Genomic DNA, 21830 nt, shown 5'->3' on the forward strand with positions numbered 1-21830 from the left:
GGTGCGCCTGTATGGGCTGAGCCACGCAACCGGGCCGCTATGGCTCGGTTCCTGCGCCGGCCGCAGCGCACCGTTGCTATCAGGGTCATCCGTGGATATCGCACCGTCTCCTTCGAGGCGGCGTGTGTGTTGGCGGGGACGCCGCCATGGGAGCTGGAGGCGGAGTCGCTCGCTGCCGACTATCGGTGGCGCAGCGAGCTTCGTGCTCTGGGCGTGGTGCGTCCCTCCAAAAGTGAGCTGCGGGCGCGGAAGGCCCATTCTCGGCGGTCCGTGCTCGAATCGTGGTCGAGGCGGTTGGCCAACCCCACGTGGGGTCTACGGACCGTTGAGGCGGTTTACCCAGTCTTTGATGACTGGGTGAATCGTGGCCGAGGACGCCTCACCTTCCGTCTGGTGCAGGTGCTGACTGGGCACGGATGCTTCGGAAAGTATCTGCACCGGATAGGAGCTGAGCCGACGACGAGGTGCCACCATTGTGGACACGACCTGGACACGGCGGAGCATACGCTCGCTGTCTGCCCCGCTTGGGAGGTGCAGCGCCGTGTCCTGGTCGCAAAGATAGGACCGGACTTGTCGCTGCCTGGCGTCGTGGCGTCGATGCTTGGCGGTGACGAGTCCTGGAAGGCTATGCTCGACTTCTGCGAGTGCACCATCTCGCAGAAGGAGGCGGCGGGGCGAGTGAGGCAAAGCTCTCCTCACTACGCAGAAACCCGCCGCCGCCGAGCAGGGGGTCGGGACCGGGGTCTCGTCCGTAACCCGGCCCCCTAAGAGCTTCGGGCTCCACCCGCTTTGTGCGGGGAGGAGCTTAGGCGTGGGGCGGCGTGGTAGGTCGCGTTCCCCCGACCGCTCCGGGGGAAGGTGTAGCGCGGCGCTATCAATCGGGCTCTTGGCCCGTCGACCGAGGGAACCGGCGGTCATGTTGCTGGCGGCCGCCGGTCCGGCGTCTAGGGGACGGCGGGATGGATGTAATGTGCTCTGCGTAAACCCTGTCCCGCCGTCTCAATAACTCCGACTGGGTTCCCACCCGGTCCGGGGTAGGGCGCCGGCTGTGAGCGGCAGGAGTTTTTAGTGAGGTTCGACTCCCACATACCCCACCTGCCGTGCGGGTGGGGATCCGGCGATTTTCTCCTGTGGAAAAAAAAAAAAAAAAAAAAAAAAGGTATTTAAAATACCTTTCAGACGTGAAAACCACTGTTTCAGGAATGGGTTTTTAATCAATATACCTGATGGAACCCTGTTGCCATATCTATAGAGAACTTACTTTTACTCGAGCCAATGAATACGGTCTTCGAATCGGGCATATGTGACTTGGACCTCCAGACGATACATTTTTCAAATAATTTTGTTCGATTTTGTGAAATTTCAGCTATTTCTTCTAAACATTAATCTATACATTCCCCTTGTAATCGTACTTATTCTTGTACGTGTATTTGCATTCATGACAATATACTTACTAACGATACCTATTAATACTAGTCTATCACCTTCCAAAAGGATTTAGATCGATAATAAGATTCAGATTAGTAAAATTTGCAGCATCATCTTGTTCCCGTTATAAGAATAGAAACCAGCGCAAGTCGATGTGAATTGTTTGCGCGAATGTCGCTTCCCAGTTGTGGTTCAGTTCACCCGTTTCTAAATTAATACAATTTTCAGGTAAAAAAAGGAATGAGTGCATATTAGGAAATTGTATCACCTAAAATAAAACAGCTCGCGCTCTCAATATTCCGGTTGCCAATACTACGCAATACTTGAAAAGCGGGTACTTGTGAACCGAAATTAATGATACACACGAACCAATGTCAATAAAAACACCAGTTGGTTCTCATTGTTATCGTTATTGTAACTCAAAGCTCAACAAGAAGAAAACCAAATGCTCAAGCTGCAACGTGGCATTGGTTTCCCCCGCCAAAACAACGGGGCAAGGACACCCATATATTCCATAATTACAATGACATTTTGCGCTTCGGGTCGGCCACTCACGATGCCCAAACTTACGAAATAATTACATGCATAATTTGAAGTTTTGTTGTCAGTGCCAAGCAAGCCTGATTACACGTCAATCTCGTTTAGACTCAGAGACTAAAGAAACTCGAGAACACTTATTATTCCTTGTCATGACATTCTATCTGCAGCAACGCATAACTACATTTGACCCAGACGCTGGTGGTCGTCCAAATTTTTTTAAATTCTGGGCGGTCGACTTTTGAGCACCACGAATCATTTCGCCGTGTGAAAGGCAAGGCTTACCTAAGCGATCAAAATCCGTAAAATGAGTAATAAACATAATTGGAATCACGAGATTTATCTGCCTCGCGTAGTCCAGTTACTCTGTGATGAATTTAAATCTTCCAATATTATGTTTACCAAACGAAAAAAAAAATGTTATTTTAAGAACATTCAGAGCCTTCGATTCGCCTCGAAGGCTCCGTCGGCTGGGCGTCCTTGGGGTGAGCCGCGCCGTCTGGTTGTAGTGTTGACCGCGGTAGCCCCCCTACCTCATCCGGGTTCTGACCTCGGAGCGGATCGGACGTCGGGTGTAAGAGTGCAGGGGAGTCGTTTAGTGGGTGGGTCTTAAAATCCTTGGGCCCGCGGTCTGCTCACAACACCATGCAGATCGTTGAGTCTCACATACCCCGCGCGCCCCTTTTGCGCGGGGACCTCGTAGGAGGCTCGGCCCTCTACCCGAAAAAAAAAAAAAAGAACATACAGCAGTTATCAAGAACATAAATGGACTTAGACGGTTTTTCATATTTGCATTTACGTATTTTAACTTGTTAGGTTATTTTCATTTAAAATCACAAGTTAGATAGTACCCGCACAAAGTAATTGTAATTTATATGGTGTGATATTTTTATTTGACATTAATGAAACAAAATGGATACATAAATTAAGTAAAATTAAATTTTGGAACGAAGTTCCTTATCGCGCGTTGTGAAAGGGGGCTAGACGGGAAAAATCTTACGAAAAGTTGTCACGACACTTTTTCGATCCGTCATTCTGACCAATCAACGTCTAGGCGCTTATCGTGTGACATTGCTCGTATCCGATTGGTCCGCGTAATGAGTACAGTTTCTCGAGATAGCGTTTCAACAATAGTAATTTAGTTCATAGTATTGTTTTTTTCTACTTCATAATGCCGTAATTTATTATTATAACTTAAAAAAAATTACAATTCTTTCACTAATTAATCGAAAGGAACTTCGTTCCATCCGGGTGTCCCTTGATACCTCTGAAGTTTTTTTTTGTTTTCAAATTTATGTGTTCTGTTTTTTTGTGTTGTCTGATGCTATAATTTTAACTGTCCTGTTTTTGCGATTCGTAAACATAACAAAAACTGCTTTTACGAATTATTCTCGCCTTTACTATTCTATTCACACGACCACGTAAACAATAAAAGGTGCCGAACGTCACAAAGAACAAAATTAACATTAGAAGGACGATAAAATTAAAGCGTAAAGTCGATTTAAATAATGTTGTTATTGTTGCGGAAAGTGATTGTGATAATAATATATGAGTGTATATCGCAATATCTATCTATAAAACTGAATGTATAATATGAATTATTGAAATTTTCATATTATTAATGTTGTGGGACGTACAAAAAAATTGGACATTCGTTTTTTTTTTATTATTAAAGTATTTATATGAATAAATGTTTTTCGTTTCTTTAAAAGCGTCTAATTAAATGAGACAAGGCTGTGTCTTATCTCCTATTTTATTTAACATCTTTGGGGAGTATATAATGCGGTGAGTATGTGAGGACTGGAATGGTGGTGTTTCCATTGGTGGAACGAAGCTCACAAACCTGCGTTATGCTGACGACACAACACTTTTTGCTTCCAACGAAGAGGAAATGTGCATCCTGCTGGATAAATTGGAACGAACCAGCAGAGAAATGGGGCTTTTCATAAACAGAGCAAAGACCAAAGTTATGGTGGTCGATCGCAGCCATTCTCTCACTATGACCAAAAGCCTGGAAGTCGTAGAGGATTTCATTTATCTGGGCTCCGTCATAGATAGTAATGGATCCTCCGAAAAGGACATCAGAAGGCGAATAGGAATGGCAAAGAGAGCTATGTCCCAAATGGATCGGGTTTGGGCGGACAGAAACATCTCGAGGAATACCAAAAAGCAGCTCGTCACCTCCCTCGTCTTTTCCATTTTCCTCTACGGCGCAGAGACTTGGACCCTCAAGAAAGCCGATCGCCAACGCATCGACGCGTTCGAGATGTGGTGCTGGAGGAAAATGCTCGGGATTCGTTGGATAGAACACAGAACCAACGAATCCATTCTTACCGAGCTCAAGACTCCAATGCGCCTCAGCACTACATGCGCACGGAGGAGTTTCGAGTTCTTTGGACATATCGCCAGAAAGAGAGGTGACAATCTGGAGAAGCTGCTGGTGACAGGCAAGGTATGCAGGAGAAGACACAGAGACAGAAATCCAATGCGCTGGTCGGACCAAATACGCTCCACTCTCAATACCTCAGTCCACGTTGCTATCCACACAGCCGAGGACAGGCAGGAATGGCGCAAGATGATGCAGGAGAAAGTGATTAGAGGAGGCCACGACCCTCAGCACTGAGGATTATCGACGCAAGGAGGAGGAATTAAATGAGAATTTGGCGGTTCAGTTTCATTTTCAATGGGAGCTTCAGGATAATAACTTACAGGCTAGTTAACTAGGATACGCACATCTATGCTGCTAAAAAGCATTCGAGAATTTCCATATTTCTTTACTTAAGTCATTTTAAGCGATTAGATCCATTTAATTAAAAAAGTATGTATCTAAATTTACAACTGTGTAATTATTGAAGTTAAACTTCTAATGTGACTTCCAACAAGATTACGTTAAACGTTTAACGCTACCATGGAATAGAAAGACACAGAGCGAGAGTAAATGCGTGGCACTCGAACACATGTGCGCAGTATACCGGTTACAGGCCAGCGCGAGCGCTAGATACGAGTAGAGTCCAATTTATAATGATGTATTTAAAAAAATATAGATATTTATTGTTCTATCCATTATTTAAATTATAAATAACATAAATGTTGAAAATGTCGCATCACACAAACACAGCATTCTCTATTACAAGAGCAATTTGATTTAAGGATGAAAAATGAAGAAAACCACAATACTACAGATCGAAAAAGAAGTTTCACTTCATTCACTGTACCAAGTTGCACGCGCGCCCTTTTTTTTCTCCATTCCTTTGAAGTCCAAATCTCGGTCCTGTAAAGCTTACTCAATTTCGCTTAGCTTAACTAACTTAGCTTGCCTTTCAAGCGTCGAAACGTAAAAATGATTTGACTTAAAATTTAATAACTACGAAAGTACCCAATAAATATAATTGAATCAAAACAGTTTTTATTTTATTGCTCAGATGGGTGGACGAGCTCACAGCCCACCTGGTGTTAAGTAGTAACCGGAGCCCATAGACATCTACAACGTAAATGCGCCAACCACCTTGAGATATAAGTTCTAAGGTTTCAAGTATAGTTACAATATAGTATGCAGTAGTATGCAGGCAAGGTGCCTGTGTTCCACGTGCATGTTGGTGTGGTGTGGTGGTGGCAATTCATTAGATTGCTCACTAGCTGTAGTTCCATGTGGAACGGTAGCACGAGAAGCTCAACTTCAGAGCGAGCAGGATAGGGGGTCGATACATTCAGAATTATCACAGCTGAGAGTTCCTGCTCTCAAAAGGCTTACCGGTTACTACTGGTTACTAGTTAACTTGTTAAATCTTCTCCTACATTCGATTGAACGACTGCTGTGCCTATCTCCGCCTAAGAAATTATCCCAGATCTAGTTTTGGATCCATTTTTATAATCTTCCACCCCTCCACTAGGTTGAATCTCTTTGAGTAGTTAGGTACCAATATAATGTTCTCTGTCTGTCTGCCATGTTTTTACACTCATGACGTCCAAATCTGGACGACATTCGACATCGAAATACTTTGAGAAATTATACAGGTTACTTCATCCTACTTTTGAGCGCGGCTATTCAACCAACGTATATATAAAGCAGTACACGCGAGCGAATCTGCCGGTAAAAAGCTAGTTCTTTATTTACGGAATATATAACATTTGTAATCCATTTCAGTCAATATTTAATTGAAATCCACGTTACGTGCGGTGGTGTCATTGATGAGACAAATCAAAATCAAATTAACTATAACAGTTATAATAATTCCGAAAATTGTTACTTATTCAAATTTTAGAAAACTTGTCGATCTTAAGGTGCGTAGCGTTATCTGCCTGTTACACTATTACCATTTTGCTTATTAACAGTGCGAAGAAATTATCACTTCCAAATTATTGTTAAATTATTAACTAGAAAAACAATACTTATTGTAATACAATGCGAATAACGTATTAGTAATAATTCGTAGTTAATTTACAGACATAAATATGGGATTTTTCGGCGATTTGATTGCAAAGCTTGAGGTTATGTCGATTAAACCAATAACGGAGCTGTTACAAGCCGTTTTCGCTATACTGGCAACACTGAACCTGAAAAAAGGAGGATATCTGGAGCAAACCGTTTTGCAAAGTAAGTGGCTATCCCAATATTCAACTATACATAGGTATGTATGCACATATGGAGTTGTCCGATTGCGCTGAACTTATTTTAAGTGAAATAGATGTTTTTTCAAATTGTCTCACTACTTACAGGAAAAATCTGTCGCGGATCATCTCCCAATTAAATTAATCTTAAGCAATGAATGAAATGTATCCAATTCTTAGCTGTATATTTTATTTTTATTTTTGATGTTAATGCAATGTCGATTGCACCTATAATTGAGGTGACATCTGCCATGAACTTTTGTCAATTTGTCAATGTTTTGTATTGATGATCACTTTGTTGGTGCAACTTATTAAATAAATAAATAAATAAATAAATATCAAGATCGACTTATCGCACGACCAAGTATTACGACTATTAACAACGGTGCCTTAATAGCAACAATATTTTTTTATTGCTTAGATGGATGGACGAGCTCACAGCCCACCTAATGTTAAGTGATTACTGGAATCCATAGAAATCTACGACGTAAATGCGCCACCCACCTTGAGATATAAGTTCTAAGGTCTAAGTATAGTTACAACGGCTGCCCCATCCTTCAAACCGAAACGCATTACTGCTTCACGGCAGAAATAGGCAGAAATACTTCAGAAATTGAATAACAGAATAGCTTTATAGAGTTCAAAATTAAATCTCCGAGGTTACAAAGCAAAGGTTTACCAAAAATGTGTACAAAACGAGGGAAAATACCTCCTTCGTATCTTTTTAAAATTGGTAACTAAGCTTTTCAGGATAAAACGGTAAGTTTGTAAATGGTATTTTCTTCGATTTTCACGAGTCATAGACATAATTGAAAGTTGTTATTGTTTAAGTTGTTATTCGTCGTCAGTTAGATATTGTACTAACTACCCTCTATTTTACTATACAAATATTTCTAGACTTTTAATTACTGACTTTTTACTATATGGATAACTCGCGACCCACTTGGTCGTATTTTTGGAATCAAAGTCCATAGACGACAAAACTTACAGCTTACTTGAGACACGGTGTCGAACTCTAAATTGTATTATTATAACAGCTGTCTTGCTATTCAAACATCGGTCACCATCATCGCCGAACTCGTCGATCGAGTTCAACGAGCGAACTAACCCATAGACACAGCCAACTGAGTTTCTCGCCGGATCTTACCGGTGGGTCGCGATTCCGATCCGGTATCCAGCGAAGTACTGCTCTTGGTAGGGCCAGTGTTAGCAAATTCACTCAGTTTGAACCCTTGAGCTCACTTGACCGTCCGGGCGTAACTGGAATAGCCTCTTAGGCTACCAACGAATAGATAGGGGAAAAAATATATTCAAACCGGAGCAAATTATAATTTCGCGGCAGAAATATGCAGTTGCGTAACCTTAAAATAATTAATTAACACTACCGGCAATAATGACGCAAGATAGATAGGTACCACTCCCCTGCCTATTTCTGCCGTGAAGCAGTAATGCGTTTCGGTTTGAAGGGTAGGGCAGCCGTTGTAATTATACTGAAATCTTAGAACTTATATCTCAAGGTGTGTGGCACATTTACGTTGTTGATGTCTATGGGCTCCAGTACCCACTTAACACCAGGTGGGCTGTGAGTTCGTCCAGCCAACTAAACAATAAAAATAAAAAAAAGATCCTCATTAGCCACTGCATGATTTAACTTCATTCACAATTTTATTCCATGACAGACTTTACATCTTACGACATAATTATTGTCGGCGCTGGTTCATCAGGCTGCGTCCTGGCCAACCGACTGTCTGAGATCTCAAACTGGACAGTGCTGTTACTGGAGGCTGGAGAGGATCCTTCAATCGAATCCACGGTAGGTTCAAAATAATATAACAGTTTTAACCTTTTATTTCTATCTATTTACGCTGTCACTTTCTTTATATCGTAGGGGGTATAGATGTCGTTGCCGAGTGTTGTGGCATCGATGCTCGATGACGACGAGTCGTGGAAGGCGATGCTCGACTTCTGCGAGTGCACCATCTCGCAGAAGGAGGCGGCGGGGTGCGTGAGAGATGTACAGGCCCGCCGCCGTCGAGCGGGGGCTAGGGAGGCGCATCTCGCCCAAGCCCTGGCCCTCTAAGTGTTTCGGATCTCCCTCACATATCGGCCTGGGGACCGGCGAAGGAGGCCTAAGAAGACGACGTGCAAGCTGCTCTGCACTCGTTTTATGCATGAGCATCCTGGTGATGGAAGGCCGGCTATCCTCAACCCACGCTGGTTCTGACCCAGCGGGGTATTTCGTAGGATAGACCATTCTAACCGGTGCCATCTAGGCAGGCTTCGGACAGCCTGCCGACCGAAAGGACTGGTGGTCGTGGCGCCGACGACCGCCAGTCCGGCGTCCCGAGGGGGAGGGTGATGGGAGAGATGTGCTCCGCACTAAACGCTTCGCTCTCCCCCTTTTGCCTTTTCATGAGCTCTGTCTCATACAAGGTTTGGATGCTGGTTGTTGAGCGACAGGAGGTTTTAGTCGGTTCGACTCCGACATGCCCCGCCCTCCATCCCCATTGAAGTCCGGCGATTTCCTCCCGACAAAAAAAAAAGGGTGTATAGATAGAGACATTTCGATTTCGAGAGAGAGAGGTTTTTGTAGAGTTATTAATTTACAAAAAAATATGTATCTCTAGTTCGCCGGATTTGCTAGTAAAAGACCAATGAAGTTAATACAATTAGGCTATTTTTTGTACAAGACAGCAGTGGATATTTTTTGATAATGCTGAGTTCCTACGTACCTACTTAACAACATACCTACGTATGAAGTATTTTATTAATGAAAACATGTTCATAGTACAAACTTATTTACCTAGGATAGTATTGTGTGGCTAGGTACACTGCGTCCATTTGTTTAGTAAAGGTGGTACTATTACGGCAATTCAAAATAAAACAAAAATAGACAAAATAATTTATTTCTCATATTATGCAGATGTATCAATATACCTAGCTCAGCCCAGCCTAACATGGACACAACAACCCACAGTTCAATTGCCAACGAGATACCTGTAGTAATAAATAGATTGAATTAATAGTATTAGCAACGTTTTCATCCCGATTAATTAATTAGTACGTATGATAAATAAATTAATTCTGCCCCCAATATGCCTGGACTTCTGTCTAACAAAATAACGAATAATATGATCGAACGAAACACACGGTACATAACTCAATCGGAAATGATCGGAAACATGAGAAACGACGCCAGTAGGTAAATCAAAATATTAATGAATTAAGCACCTAATGTCAGTAGTAGTAGTAGTTGTATTTTTCCAACTGGAAAGGCAAGAGTATCATACCATAGAGCCTAATATATTATATTTCTTTTGTGAAAAATGTTAATACGAAGTGAAATGAAATGAAAAGAATTTGGAACATTAATCAATTGGCATGAAATTGAATTAGTCAATCCAATTGGCAAAATATTAGTCATTTACAATTTAGAAATCTAAACATAATGTGACTGTCAACACTGAGGTTTGAGATTGACATTTGACAGACTTTTTTGGCGGGAACGTGAAGCGCGAAGCTGTGTGAATTGTTTTATTTTGTCTATATAATATTTCTTTAGGTTGAAATGTGTAATAACGGTGGTTCATTAACTGTTTAGTAACGAAGTAGAAAACGAAACAAGCCGCTGGCTGGGCATAACTTCTTGGAATCCTCCAAAAAGTCCACTGAAAAAGTCTTAGCAAATAACCACCATTTTACTGAGATTATATTTCATCCTATGGGATGATATGTCATCTCATCTCATTTCATTTCATTGTATTTCATTTCATGCCAATTGATTAATATCTCAAATTAATCAACTTCATTTCATTTCACTCCATAATATTATCTTTTTTTAAAGTTTAGGCTGTACGATATAACATCTTTGCCTTTCCATTGGGAAAATTGAACTACTTTTTTTATGATTGAAGGATTACTGGTGGCCCGGAGGCCTTTCCAGTTTCACCAGGACAGGTAATTGAACTACTACTAGATTAGAAGTTTTTAAATTACTAATTATTTTAATCTTCTATACCCGGCGAAGTTATAACTTAATATTTTTCAGGAAATTGTTAAAAATAAAAACTTAATTTTTAATATATATTTGATCGTAGCACAACACGAAACCCAGAATGGGCAATCTCCTTTGTCAACAAAATTATAGCTGTTCTATTGTCGCTCCGGGGCAGCTCAGCGTTTATCGCCTTTTTCTCTTTTAATACGACATTATCTTTATGTCATAATCAATCTTCATCTATACTAATATATAAATCTACAGTGGTTTTTACGGATGTTCCGTTATAACTACTGAACCATGCATCCGATTGACTTGAAACTTGGTATCCGTGTCGAAAATATATGTACTTAATGGATAGGCTAATATTTATATGAGTGTTGGACTCCACACACCAGTTGCGGGGGCGTTAATGATAATATAATAATATTATAATACTAATCGCTTAATATGTAATAATGCTAATTTTAAATGCCCAGCAAAGCGGACGGGTACAGCTAGTACTCCATAATAGTTTATTATAATCAGAGTTTTCTGTTAATTCACATGACATTTTGTACAACGAAGGTTTTTGTTTATTATGATTCCGAGTCCGTTTTACTCAACAGATACCTGGATTGTTTCCGTTCGTTGATTACTCATACGAAGATTGGAACTACAGAACCGTTATTGACGATTATTCAAGTCAAGCGCACGCAGAAAAAAATATTCATTTGACCCGAGGCAAAATGGTTGGCGGCTGTAGCGGGTCAAACTACATGTATTACATCCGAGGGAACAGACATGATTATGATTGTTGGGAAGGAATGGGCAACAAAGGGTGGGGCTACAAATCAGTACTTCCATATTTTATTAAAAGTGAACGACTTGAAGATGACACAATATTGAAGAGCCCCTCTGGATCTTTCCACGGGACAGAAGGTTACCTCGGTGTTACGAAACCAGACTGGGGGGATAGAGTAGATGACTATTTTACAGCATTCAAACAAAATGAACGTAAAGTTATATTGGACCAGAACGGACCGGAGCAGATGGGTTACGCACTACCGACATTTACTGTTGCTGATAATGTTCGCCAGAGCACAGGCTACGCTTTCTTGAGACCCATAAAAAATCGTAAAAATTTGTTTCTTTCAAGAAAGTCTTTCGTCAGGAAAGTTTTATTCAATGATGCAAAAGAAGCGGTGGCTGTTGAAATAGTTCGAGATGGTGAAACATATTTCGTTGGATCCAGAAGAGAAATAATAATATCCGCTGGTGCAATAAACAGTCCGAAACTGTTGATGTTGTCAGGAATCGGCCCAAAAGAGCATCTAACTGAAATGGCCATTCCAGTTATTAGTGAATCACCTAATGTCGGAAAAAACTTACAAGACCATGCCACTGTTCCGTTTATCATCACTGAAAATAAAAGTAAGGTCACTGTTGTCCAAAATCTGGAAATTTTTGCTAATTTAGATGAAATGCCCGCACCGTGTCTCATGGGTTTCGCCGCCATCAATAAAACGCAAACTATACCAGACTACCAAGTAAAATTTTTCGTGTTTCCCGTTGGTACCATAATCCCTGTTTGGATTTGTAATTTTGTGTTCGGTTTGGCTGACAGCATTTGTGTGTCTATGGCGAAGGCAACACAAAGCAAAGGTGTTATTTTAGTTCTTGTAATCCTTTTGTATCCGAAATCTACTGGCAAAGTTATTCTTAAAAGTAATAATCCAGAAGAACCACCTTTAATATACACAGGCTATTACTCTCAAGATGAAGATTTAGAAAATCATGCAAAATACATACAAGATTTCTTGACTGTACTCGATACAGAGTACATGAAAAAAACGAATGCGTTGCCTCTTGACTTGGATGTAACAAATTGCGAAGATTATGAATTTAACACATTCGAATATTGGAAGAGCTATGCTTTGAACACGGCTACAACTCTCTGGCATCCTGTCGGTACTTGCGCTATGGGTCCTGAAGGAGTAGGGGTAATTGACTACAAACTGAGAGTACATGGTGTGAAAAAACTGAGAGTCATTGATGCCAGTTCGATGCCGAAGATAGTCGGTGGGAATACAAATGCTCCTACTATCATGATTGCTGATAAAGGAGCTGATATCATTAAAGCAGATCACGGTTTTCTTGGAGATCCTGACAACTAACAAAATATATATGACGTAAAACGTTTACCAGATACGATTAAATTAATTTTGAAGAACAAACCTGTGTAATTTTGTTGAAAAAAACAATAACAAAATACTTAACAGCTGATGCATCCAAAGATACATTTAAGTTACATACATTGCATGAAATATCTACAGTTATTCAGGTAAGTAATGTTAAGAAGCGATAGGTAAAATGCAAAGTTTGGAGACTGGTCTTACAATTTTAGATTTCTTACATTTGATAGTAACCACCCATCCTTGTGACATTGTCTGGACCAGTGTGCTTCTCCTCTATCAAACCGAATAACCATTTTGAAGGAGGGAGACCATCTTCCTTAACAAGAACAACGTCACCTATTTGGGGTTCTGGTGTAGTTTTAGTCCACTTATATCTGATGATATGATATGATTTAGAGTCGTGAGATACTCGGCAGACCACTTACACCAGAACTGTTGAGTCATTTTTTGTATTATTTATTTGCTCAATATCTTTAGAAAAGGCCTGAGTCTGACAAACCTTAATTCCTATCTTTAATGCATGATCTAATTCGGAAGCCGTCAAGTAAGAAGGATATCGCTTTGACCTTAATTTATAAATAAATCGAATGCAAAACGCGACCACTCTAACCGTTTTTGATAAAGATTAATACTTCGTCCATGTCTGGAGATCACTTCGGCAATAGTTAGGTGATGAGACTTCAACGGCTTGGCTTTTAAATAAGTCGATATGTTTACCGTTGGCGATACATACGTGGATTCTCTTAAAAACGCAGGGCCATGGAACCAGAGTTCACAGTGGATAAATTCTTGTGGAGCCAGCCCTCGGGATGCACAGTCGGCTGGATTCTGGCATGACTCCACATGCGACCATTGGTCGTTGTTTAAAACTGTCAGGATTTCAATCACTCGATTTGCGACGAAGGTCTTCCATCGATTTGGCTGTCCCTTCAGCCAAGCCAGAACGATGGTGGAGTCAGTCCAAGCGTGTATCTGCGATGCAGGAATAGGTAGAATGCCCGAGACCTCAGACAAGAGCCTTGCAACCAACACTGCTCCGCAAAGCTCCAGGCGAGGAATGGATATTTGCTTGATAGGAGATACCTTAGTACGAGCCGTAATTAGACTTACCCTAACGTTGCCATAATGATCAGTCGCGCGAAGGTAGACTACCGCTGAGTATGCGTCATTGGATCCGTCGGAAAACCCGTGCAGCTCAAGGTAAGTTGTATCCTTACTCTTATTGACCCACCTGGGCACCGTGACTTGGTTGAGAGCAGGTAAGTTGTCGCGAAATGAAATCCACTCATCCAGCAGGTTCGACGTAACTTCCTGATCCCAAGAAAGACCTGACAGACATAGTTTCTGCATGTATATTTTTGCCTGTATTATTACAGGTGCAGTGCACCCTAAAGGATCAAATAAGCGTGATATATCGGACAAAATTACCCGTTTGGTGATTGGCAGCTTCTGGGGAGGTAAGTTCACAGTATATTTGAAGGAATCAGATTGAATATTCCAGTTGAGTCCTAAAATCTTAACAGTATCATCAATTTTAATATCTTTCTGAGTGTCAGGACCCTGCGGCTTTATCTCTTCCAATAACTTCAGACTGTTGCTCGCCCATTTCTGCAGCTGGAACCCTCCTTTACCTAGTAGACTAACCATTTGGTGGTTGGTATATAGCAACTGCTTCGTCTTCTGTTTCACACCCTGACATAAAATCATCAACATAGAAAGAGTTCATCACCCTGTCTACAGCCAAAGGATACTCACCGGTGCTGCGTTCGTCCTTTGCCACTTGTTGCAAACTCTTAACTGCTGGATATGGGGCCGACGAAACACCAAAAGTAACTCTTAACAGCCTGCAGTCCTTGACTTCTTCACTAGGATTCTCTCTCCACAGTACTCGCTGGAAGTCAGTATGCTCTGGTACGACCTTGACCATTCGATACATCTTAACTATGTCCGCTGCGAAACATATAGGATAAGTATGCCATTTCATAATTATGTGTCGTAACTCTGGTTGAAGCCTTGGACCTACCAACAAATTATCGTTCAGTGACTTGCCGCTGGTACCCTTACACGAAGCGTCGAAAACAAAGCGGACCTTCGTTGTACTTTTGTCCTCGCGAACAACTGCATGATGAGGTAGATAAACGCATCCTGGCTTAGCAGCTTCTTGTTTGTCATTAATTACTTCCATATGATTCATAGCCAGGTATTCATTTATTACCTTGGAGTATTCTTGCTTCAAGACTGGATTCTTATCAAGTTTCTTCTCGAGCAAGTGGATTGTTGTCGCGAAAAGGAAGACCTACAACATAACGACCCGAACTGTCCCTAGTTGTAGTGGATTCAAAGTATCTTTCACAGGATTCTTCTTCCTTGGATAAAAGTGGATGAGGCTGGTCAGTTTCAATCTCTCAGAACTGACGCAGCAAATCATTGATTGAGTTGTCATGGGTATGTGCACTAATAATGTAAGGAGTATCCCCACTAACTTAAACTCGTCCCGACAGGATCCATCCCAGCTGTGTATTTTGAGCTGTCAAGGTTCCAGGTGGATTTCTCAATATGCCTTCTGACAAAACCTGACCATACACATCAGCGCCCAGTAGAAGGTCTATATTGCTTGGTGTACCATATCCTGGATCTGCCATCTGCAATTGCAACAATTCCGGCCAATCCTGAAATTGAATTTGCTGTGAAGGAAGAGTGGACGTTAGGCAGTTTAAAACATAGGCTTGAACGGGATAGCTAAAAGAGTTATATGTGGACTGTACTTTAAATTGAACCATATGTTTTACTGAAATACTAGATTTTAATCCTCCTAAACCAGATATGGTACTTCGAACTGGCAACCTTCGAAGCTGCAAAAGTTGAACTGCGTGTTCAGTAATAAACGAGGCTTGAGAGCCCTGATCCAACAATGCCCTAAGTGTGTGATACATACCCTTGCTGGATACATTAACTAATGCGGTAGCTAACATTACTTGACTACTTGATCTCATTTCACTGTTAGAAAAATGGCTGACAACACGCTCCACGTGATCCGCCGCCTGCGGTTCTTGTGCTGGCTCCCGCTGTTGATTAGCGGGCTGACTAGGGCCCGCCAGGGCCGGATTGTGAGTGCCGCCTTCCTGGTGCAGCAGCGAGTGATGACGTCGGCCACAGCGCCGACAAGCTGTGCGTCGTTTGCACTGTGTTACCGAATGGTTAGCTCCGAAGCAATTGAAACACAGTTTTTTCTTCTGGATGAACTCCCGGCGATTCTCGATGGCTTCTTGTACAAATTTCTTGCATTGATAAAGCAAGTGATCTCCCGAACAGAATGGGCAGGATACAGACGTCGTCACGCTGAACACCTTCGGTTTATCCACTGCATCTTTGCCTCTAGACTCTCTTCTTTGGTTTGGTTCTAAAAACTCGAGTGCCCGAAATAATGGGAACTCGCTTAGTGTAGGCAATCGATCAGCCTGTTCGCTTAGTTTTTGTTCCTATTGTTTCCGGGATTCATTGAGGTGTTCGTATTTAACTGAGCGACCGGGATAAATTGTGATAACGCTTGTTTCAATTCTATCTTATGCTCAATGTATTTATCCTCAACCATGGTGTAAACATCGTCTTTAAAGTAGCTGTAATCGTTATTTTCGCATCCCAATATAACATTCTGGTGATTTTCTTCAAACTTTAACCGATGTTGTTCCAATAATTGCAATCTCGTTTCGATATATTCCCTTGTTATTCTAGACGCAGGTGACTTTTTGAAATTAACCTGTGCCTTAAAATTAAATATCTTATTTTGAACATCGGTTTGTAATTTAATATAACTGTCCGGGCCCATTCTTCACATTCACTAGTACTTAGCAACGAAATAGTTTTGTGTTAATTATGGTTTGTAACGTTCTTTTGCACTTAAAATTGTTGTTTATCATTAGTTGTTTTCTTATCCGGCTCGTATTGGACCATGTTCGACCTTCCGAGGGATGATTATTAAAATAAACTTGGATTAGAAAAACTTGTATATTCAATAAAAAATCAATAATCTACGGATCCAGTGTCACTTATGCCAAGGGTACCATGACAACGGATTTGCGTATTACAGCGCCCTCTAGTGACGGTTTTAGAAGTTAGAAAAAACAGGGTGAACAACCCATCTGCGGAGGTGGTGGTTCTTGGAGACTTTAATGCTCACCACCAAGAGTGGTTGGGGTCCAGAACCACTGACCTCCCGGGTCGGGCTGCCTACGATTTCGCCCTGACCTACGGCTTCTCCCAGCTGGTGACACAGGCCACCCGTGTCCCAGGTATTGAGGGGCACGAGCCCTCTCTGTTGGACCTTCTGCTGACCACCGATCCGGCCGGATACAGTGTAGTGGTCGACGCTCCACTTGGATCGTCTGATCACTGCCTTATCCGTGCTGCGGTACCGATCTCTCGTCCTGGTCATCGAATGACGACCGGGTATCGAAGAGTTTGGCGGTATATGTCAGCAGATTGGGATGGGTTGCGTGAATTTTATGCATCCTACCCATGGGGGCGGCTCTGCTTTTCCTCTGGTGATCCTGACGTCTGTGCGGACCGACTTAAAAACGTGGTGCTTCGGGGGATGGAATGATGCCAGGAGACGCCAGGATCCTAATACCTCTGAGGAAAGGCTGAAATTTAACGCCGCTTCTAGGTTCTATAAGAGGGCTATTGCCAGGGCGAAGTCGGAGCACGTTGCCAGAATTGGCGAGCGACTGAAGAGCTATCCCGCCGGGAGCCGTGCTTTCTGGTCGCTCGCTAAGGCTGCAGAAGGTAACTTCTGCAGGTCTAGTCTCCCGCCACTACGCAAGTCCGATGACAGTCTGGCCCATAGTGCGAAAGAGAAGGCTGACCTTTTGGTCAAACTCTTCGCCTCGAACTCGACTGTGGACGACGGGGGTGCCACACCACCGAACATCCCCCGATGTGATAGTTCCCTGCCGGAGATCTGCTTTACACAGTGTGCAGTCAGGCAGGAACTCCGACTCCTGGACGTCCATAAGTCGAGCGGGCCGGACGGCATCCCTGCTGTGGTTCTGAAAAGGTGCGCCCCTGAGCTGACACCTGCGCTAACGCGTTTGTATCGCCTCTCTTATTGCACTAACAGGGTTCCGTCTTCATGGAAGACCGCCCACGTCCACCCTATCCCCAAGAAGGGTGACCGGTCGGACCCATCGAGCTATAGGCCTATCGCAATAACTTCCTTGCTTTCCAAGGTGATGGAGCGAATTATAAATATACAACTCCTGAAGTATCTTGAAGATCGCCAGCTGATCAGTGACCGACAGTACGGTTTCCGTCATGGTCGCTCAGCTGGCGATCTTCTTGTATACCTTACTCACAGGTGGGCTGAAGCCTTGGAGAGCAAGGGCGAGGCTCTTGCTGTGAGCCTTGATATCGCGAAGGCCTTCGACAGGGTCTGGCATAGGGCACTTCTGTCGAAGCTACCATCTTACAGAATCCCCGAGGGTCTCTGCAAGTGGATCGCTGGCTTTTTGGATGGGCGGAGCATCACGGTCGTTGTAGACGGTGACTGTTCTGATACCATGACCATTAACGCTGGCGTTCCACAAGGTTCGGTGCTCTCCCCCACGCTTTTCATCCTGTATATCAATGACATGCTGTCTATTGATGGCATGCATTGCTATGCGGATGACAGCACGGGGGATGCGCGATATATCGGCCATCAGAGTCTCTCTCGGAGCGTGGTGCAAGAGAGACGATCAAAACTTGTGTCTGAAGTGGAGAATTCTCTGGGGCGAGTCTCCAAATGGGGTGAATTGAACTTGGTTCAATTCAACCCGTTAAAGACACAAGTTTACGCGTTCACTGCGAAGAAGGACCCCTTTGTCATGGCGCCGCAATTCCAAGGAGTATCCCTGCAACCTTCCGAGAGTATTGGGATACTTGGGGTCGACATTTCGAGCGATGTCCAGTTTCGGAGTCATTTGGAAGGCAAAGCCAAGTTGGCGTCCAAAATGCTGGGAGTCCTCAACAGAGCGAAGCGGTACTTCACGCCTGGACAAAGGCTTCTGCTTTATAAAGCACAAGTCCGGCCTCGCGTGGAGTACTGCTCCCATCTCTGGGCCGGGGCTCCCAAATACCAGCTTCTTCCATTTGACTCCATACAGAGGAGGGCCGTTCGGATTGTCGATAATCCCATTCTCACGGATCGTTTGGAACCTCTGGGTCTGCGGAGGGACTTCGGTTCCCTCTGTATTTTGTACCGTATGTTCCATGAGGAGTGCTCTGAGGAATTGTTCGAGATGATACCGGCATCTCGTTTTTATCATCGCACCGCCCGCCACCGGAGTAGAGTTCATCCGTACTACCTGGAGCCACTGCGGTCATCCACAGTGCGTTTCCAGAGATCTTTTTTGCCACGTACCATCCGGCTATGGAATGAGCTCCCCTCCACGGTGTTTCCCGAGCGCTATGACATGTCCTTCTTCAAACGAGGCATGTGGAGAGTATTAAGCGGTAGGCAGCGGCTTGGCTCTGCCCCTGGCATTGCTGAAGTCCATGGGCAACGGTAACCACTCACCATCAGGTGGGCCGTATGCTCGTCTGCCTCCAAGGGCAATAAAAAAAAAAAAAAACAGATTAGGAATATTTGTGATTTTTATTTATTTTTCGTACTATCAAGATGAGTGAATATAATGAAAAAATTAGATACATTTTAAAATTTTACTACAAAAAAGGTAAAAACGCAACGCAAGCCGCGAAAAAAAATTGCAATGTTTATGGACCTAGTGCAGTGTCTGTGAGAGTAGCACAAATTTTGTTTAAGCGCTTTCAATCCGGAAATTTTAATGTCTAAGATGTACGTCGCTCTGGTCGCCCTATTAAGGATAAAATGGATGCCATTTTTGAAAAAGTGGAGCAAAATCGGCATGTCAATAGTTACGACGTAGTTGAAGAACTGGGAATTGATCACAAAACAGTTTTGGCGCATTTGAAAAAAACTGGGTACACAAAAAGCTCGATATTTGGGTACCTCAGGAGCGCACTGAAAGGAACCAATGAACCGTGTACTCATTTGTGATTCTATATTACGACTAATGAAACCGAACCATTTTTGAAGAAGCTAATAACTGGTGATGAAAAGTGGATCACGTACGACAAAAACGTGCGAAAAAGGTCGTGGTCAAAGGCCGGTCAGGCTTCACAGACTGTGGCGAAACCCGGGTTAACTTGCAACAAGGTGATGCTGTGTGTGTGGTGGGATTGGAAGGGCATCATTCATTATGAGCTGCTGCCACCAGGCATGACCATCGATTCTGAACTCTACTGTGAACAACTGATGAGATTAAAGCAAAAAGATGAGAGAAAGCGGCCGGAATTAAGCAACAGAAGGGGTATGGTTTTTCATCATGATAACGCTAGTAGACTTCACACATCTTTAGTCACTCAGCAAAAATTAAGAGAGCTTGACTGGGAGGTGTTAATTCATCCGCCGTATAGTCCTGACCTTGCACCTTCAGATTTCCACTTGTTTCGGTCTCTTCAGAATTCTTTAGGCAGTGTCACGAGAGGACTGCCAAAAGCAATTGTCGCGGTATTTTGATCAGAAGCTCCAAAATTTCTATAACAATGTGATCATGCCCTACCTACAAGATGGCAAAAAGTTATCGAACAAAATGGTACCTACATACTTTAAATGTAAATAAACTATATTAAAAAAGTTCTGAATTATCTTAAAAATGCGAAGAAACTTTTTTCCCAACCTATTATTCCATAATTACAATGTCCTTTTGCGCATCGGGTAAGCCGTTCACGATGCCCAAACGTACGAAATAATGACATGCTTTTTGGAGTTTTGTTGTCAGTGCCAAGCAAGCCTGATTACACGTGAATCTCGTTTAGACACAGAGACTGAATAAACTCGACTACAAAGTTATTCGCTGTTTATTCTTAGGCCAGTGCTCTGCACCAACGCATAGCTACCACCCACTCGACCCAGACACTCGAGATCGTCCAAATTTTTTTAAAATTCTAGGCAGTAAACTTTTGAGCACCACGAATCATTTCGCCGTGAAAGACAAATTTACCAAAGCGATAAAAATCCGTAAAATGAGTTATAAACTTAATTAGAGTCACGAGATTTATCCGACTCGCTTAGTCCAGATGTCATAATAGCTCTATGACGACTTTTTGTCTCTTGGATATTGTGTACTTACATAAAAATCTTCCAATATTATGCTTACCAAACGAAAAAAAATTTGATTTTAAGAACATACAATGGACTTATATAGTCGATTTTTCATATTTGCATTTACTTATTTTAATTTGTTATATTATTTTTATTTAAAATCCCAAGTTATATTGTATCCACACAAAGTAATTTTAATTTATATGGTTTTATATATTTACTTAATATTAATGAAACGAAATGGATACATAAATTAAGTAAAATAATATTTTTGTTTTCAAATTTATAAGTTCTCTGTTTTCTGTGTTATAATTCTCCGATGCTTACGAATTATTCTCGCCTTTAAGCCGAATTTACATTACGAAATTAGTGGCGTGAAATTAATTTCGTGACATTAGTTTTACCAACAGTTTCACGTGTAATTTAATACTTTCGTAATGCATGCATTAATTTCATGCATGTAAATTAGTTTCGTGCCCTGCGCGATTTTTTGGTGAAATTAGTGTCATGCAACTAATTTCATAGTGTAGACGCGACGTGAAACTAATGTCGCGAAAGGGCCTGCGCTGTGCGGACGTGTGTATTGTTAGTTCGGACGCGCTTCAAGCGTTGAAAATGGCAAACCAATGATGGAGTACAGAAAAAAATATAGACCTTATTAATGAATATCAATGACAAGGGTCCCGAAACACCTATAGTAAAAAATCAAAATTATCTTCACTCATTCGAAAATAGTTTTTATAACTCTCAGGATCTTCATCTGCTAATTCAGAGACTAACTTCATTGCACCTAAATGCCTTCTTGTTGACCATCCTCTAATCTACCAACTTTTTTTTTTCTTGATAGTCTTTTTTTAAGTTTATAGGTATATAAGCATTTCTTTAGCTACTTTGAATATAGCAAATTATAGCTTTGATGCTG

At 42.3% G+C, this 21830-nt stretch overlaps 2 protein-coding genes across 4 annotated transcripts; one reads left to right on the top strand and one right to left on the bottom strand.

The window, feature by feature from the left end:
• Window positions 1-6157: 6157 nt before the first annotated feature.
• Window positions 6158-12786, top strand: LOC101747055 (ecdysone oxidase-like). The gene is made up of 4 exons (XM_062671356.1): window positions 6158-6246; window positions 6410-6559; window positions 8253-8386; window positions 11179-12786. The coding sequence occupies exons 2-4, from the start codon at window positions 6418-6420 to the stop codon at window positions 12724-12726; spliced, it is 1824 nt and encodes a 607-aa protein (XP_062527340.1). The 5' UTR covers window positions 6158-6246; window positions 6410-6417; the 3' UTR covers window positions 12727-12786.
• On the bottom strand, window positions 9464-15824 carry LOC110386617 (uncharacterized). Of its 3 annotated transcripts, none has more exons than XM_062671367.1 (3): window positions 15683-15824; window positions 13858-15416; window positions 9464-9570 (listed from the first exon to the last, which is right to left on the bottom strand). In XM_062671367.1, exons 2-3 carry the CDS (start codon window positions 14458-14460, stop codon window positions 9526-9528), a joined length of 648 nt encoding a protein of 215 aa, XP_062527351.1. In that variant the 5' UTR covers window positions 14461-15416; window positions 15683-15824; the 3' UTR covers window positions 9464-9525. The 3 variants fall into 3 exon arrangements, with proteins under 3 accessions (XP_062527351.1, XP_062527349.1, XP_062527350.1); XM_062671365.1 differs by lacking the exon at window positions 9464-9570 and having other exon boundaries at window positions 12851-15043; window positions 15231-15416; XM_062671366.1 differs by lacking the exon at window positions 9464-9570 and having other exon boundaries at window positions 12851-14697; window positions 14771-15416.
• Between the last annotated feature and the right edge of the window lie 6006 nt (window positions 15825-21830).

Source organism: Bombyx mori, chromosome 12 (genome assembly GCF_030269925.1).
Source record: "Bombyx mori chromosome 12, ASM3026992v2".
Taxonomy (NCBI): Eukaryota; Metazoa; Arthropoda; class Insecta; order Lepidoptera; family Bombycidae; genus Bombyx; species Bombyx mori.

Excerpts from the sequence above, each read along its gene's own strand:
- LOC101747055 (XM_062671356.1), top strand. The coding sequence starts at position 6,418 with ATGGGATTTTTCGGCGATTTGATTGCAAAGCTTGAGGTTATGTCGATT. Across the intron at positions 6,560-8,252 it reads GGAGCAAACCGTTTTGCAAA|ACTTTACATCTTACGACATA; the intron begins GTAAGTGGCTAT and ends ATTCCATGACAG. Across the intron at positions 8,387-11,178 it reads ATCCTTCAATCGAATCCACG|ATACCTGGATTGTTTCCGTT; the intron begins GTAGGTTCAAAA and ends TTTACTCAACAG.
- LOC110386617 (XM_062671365.1), bottom strand. The coding sequence starts at position 14,460 with ATGTTGATGATTTTATGTCAGGGTGTGAAACAGAAGACGAAGCAGTTG.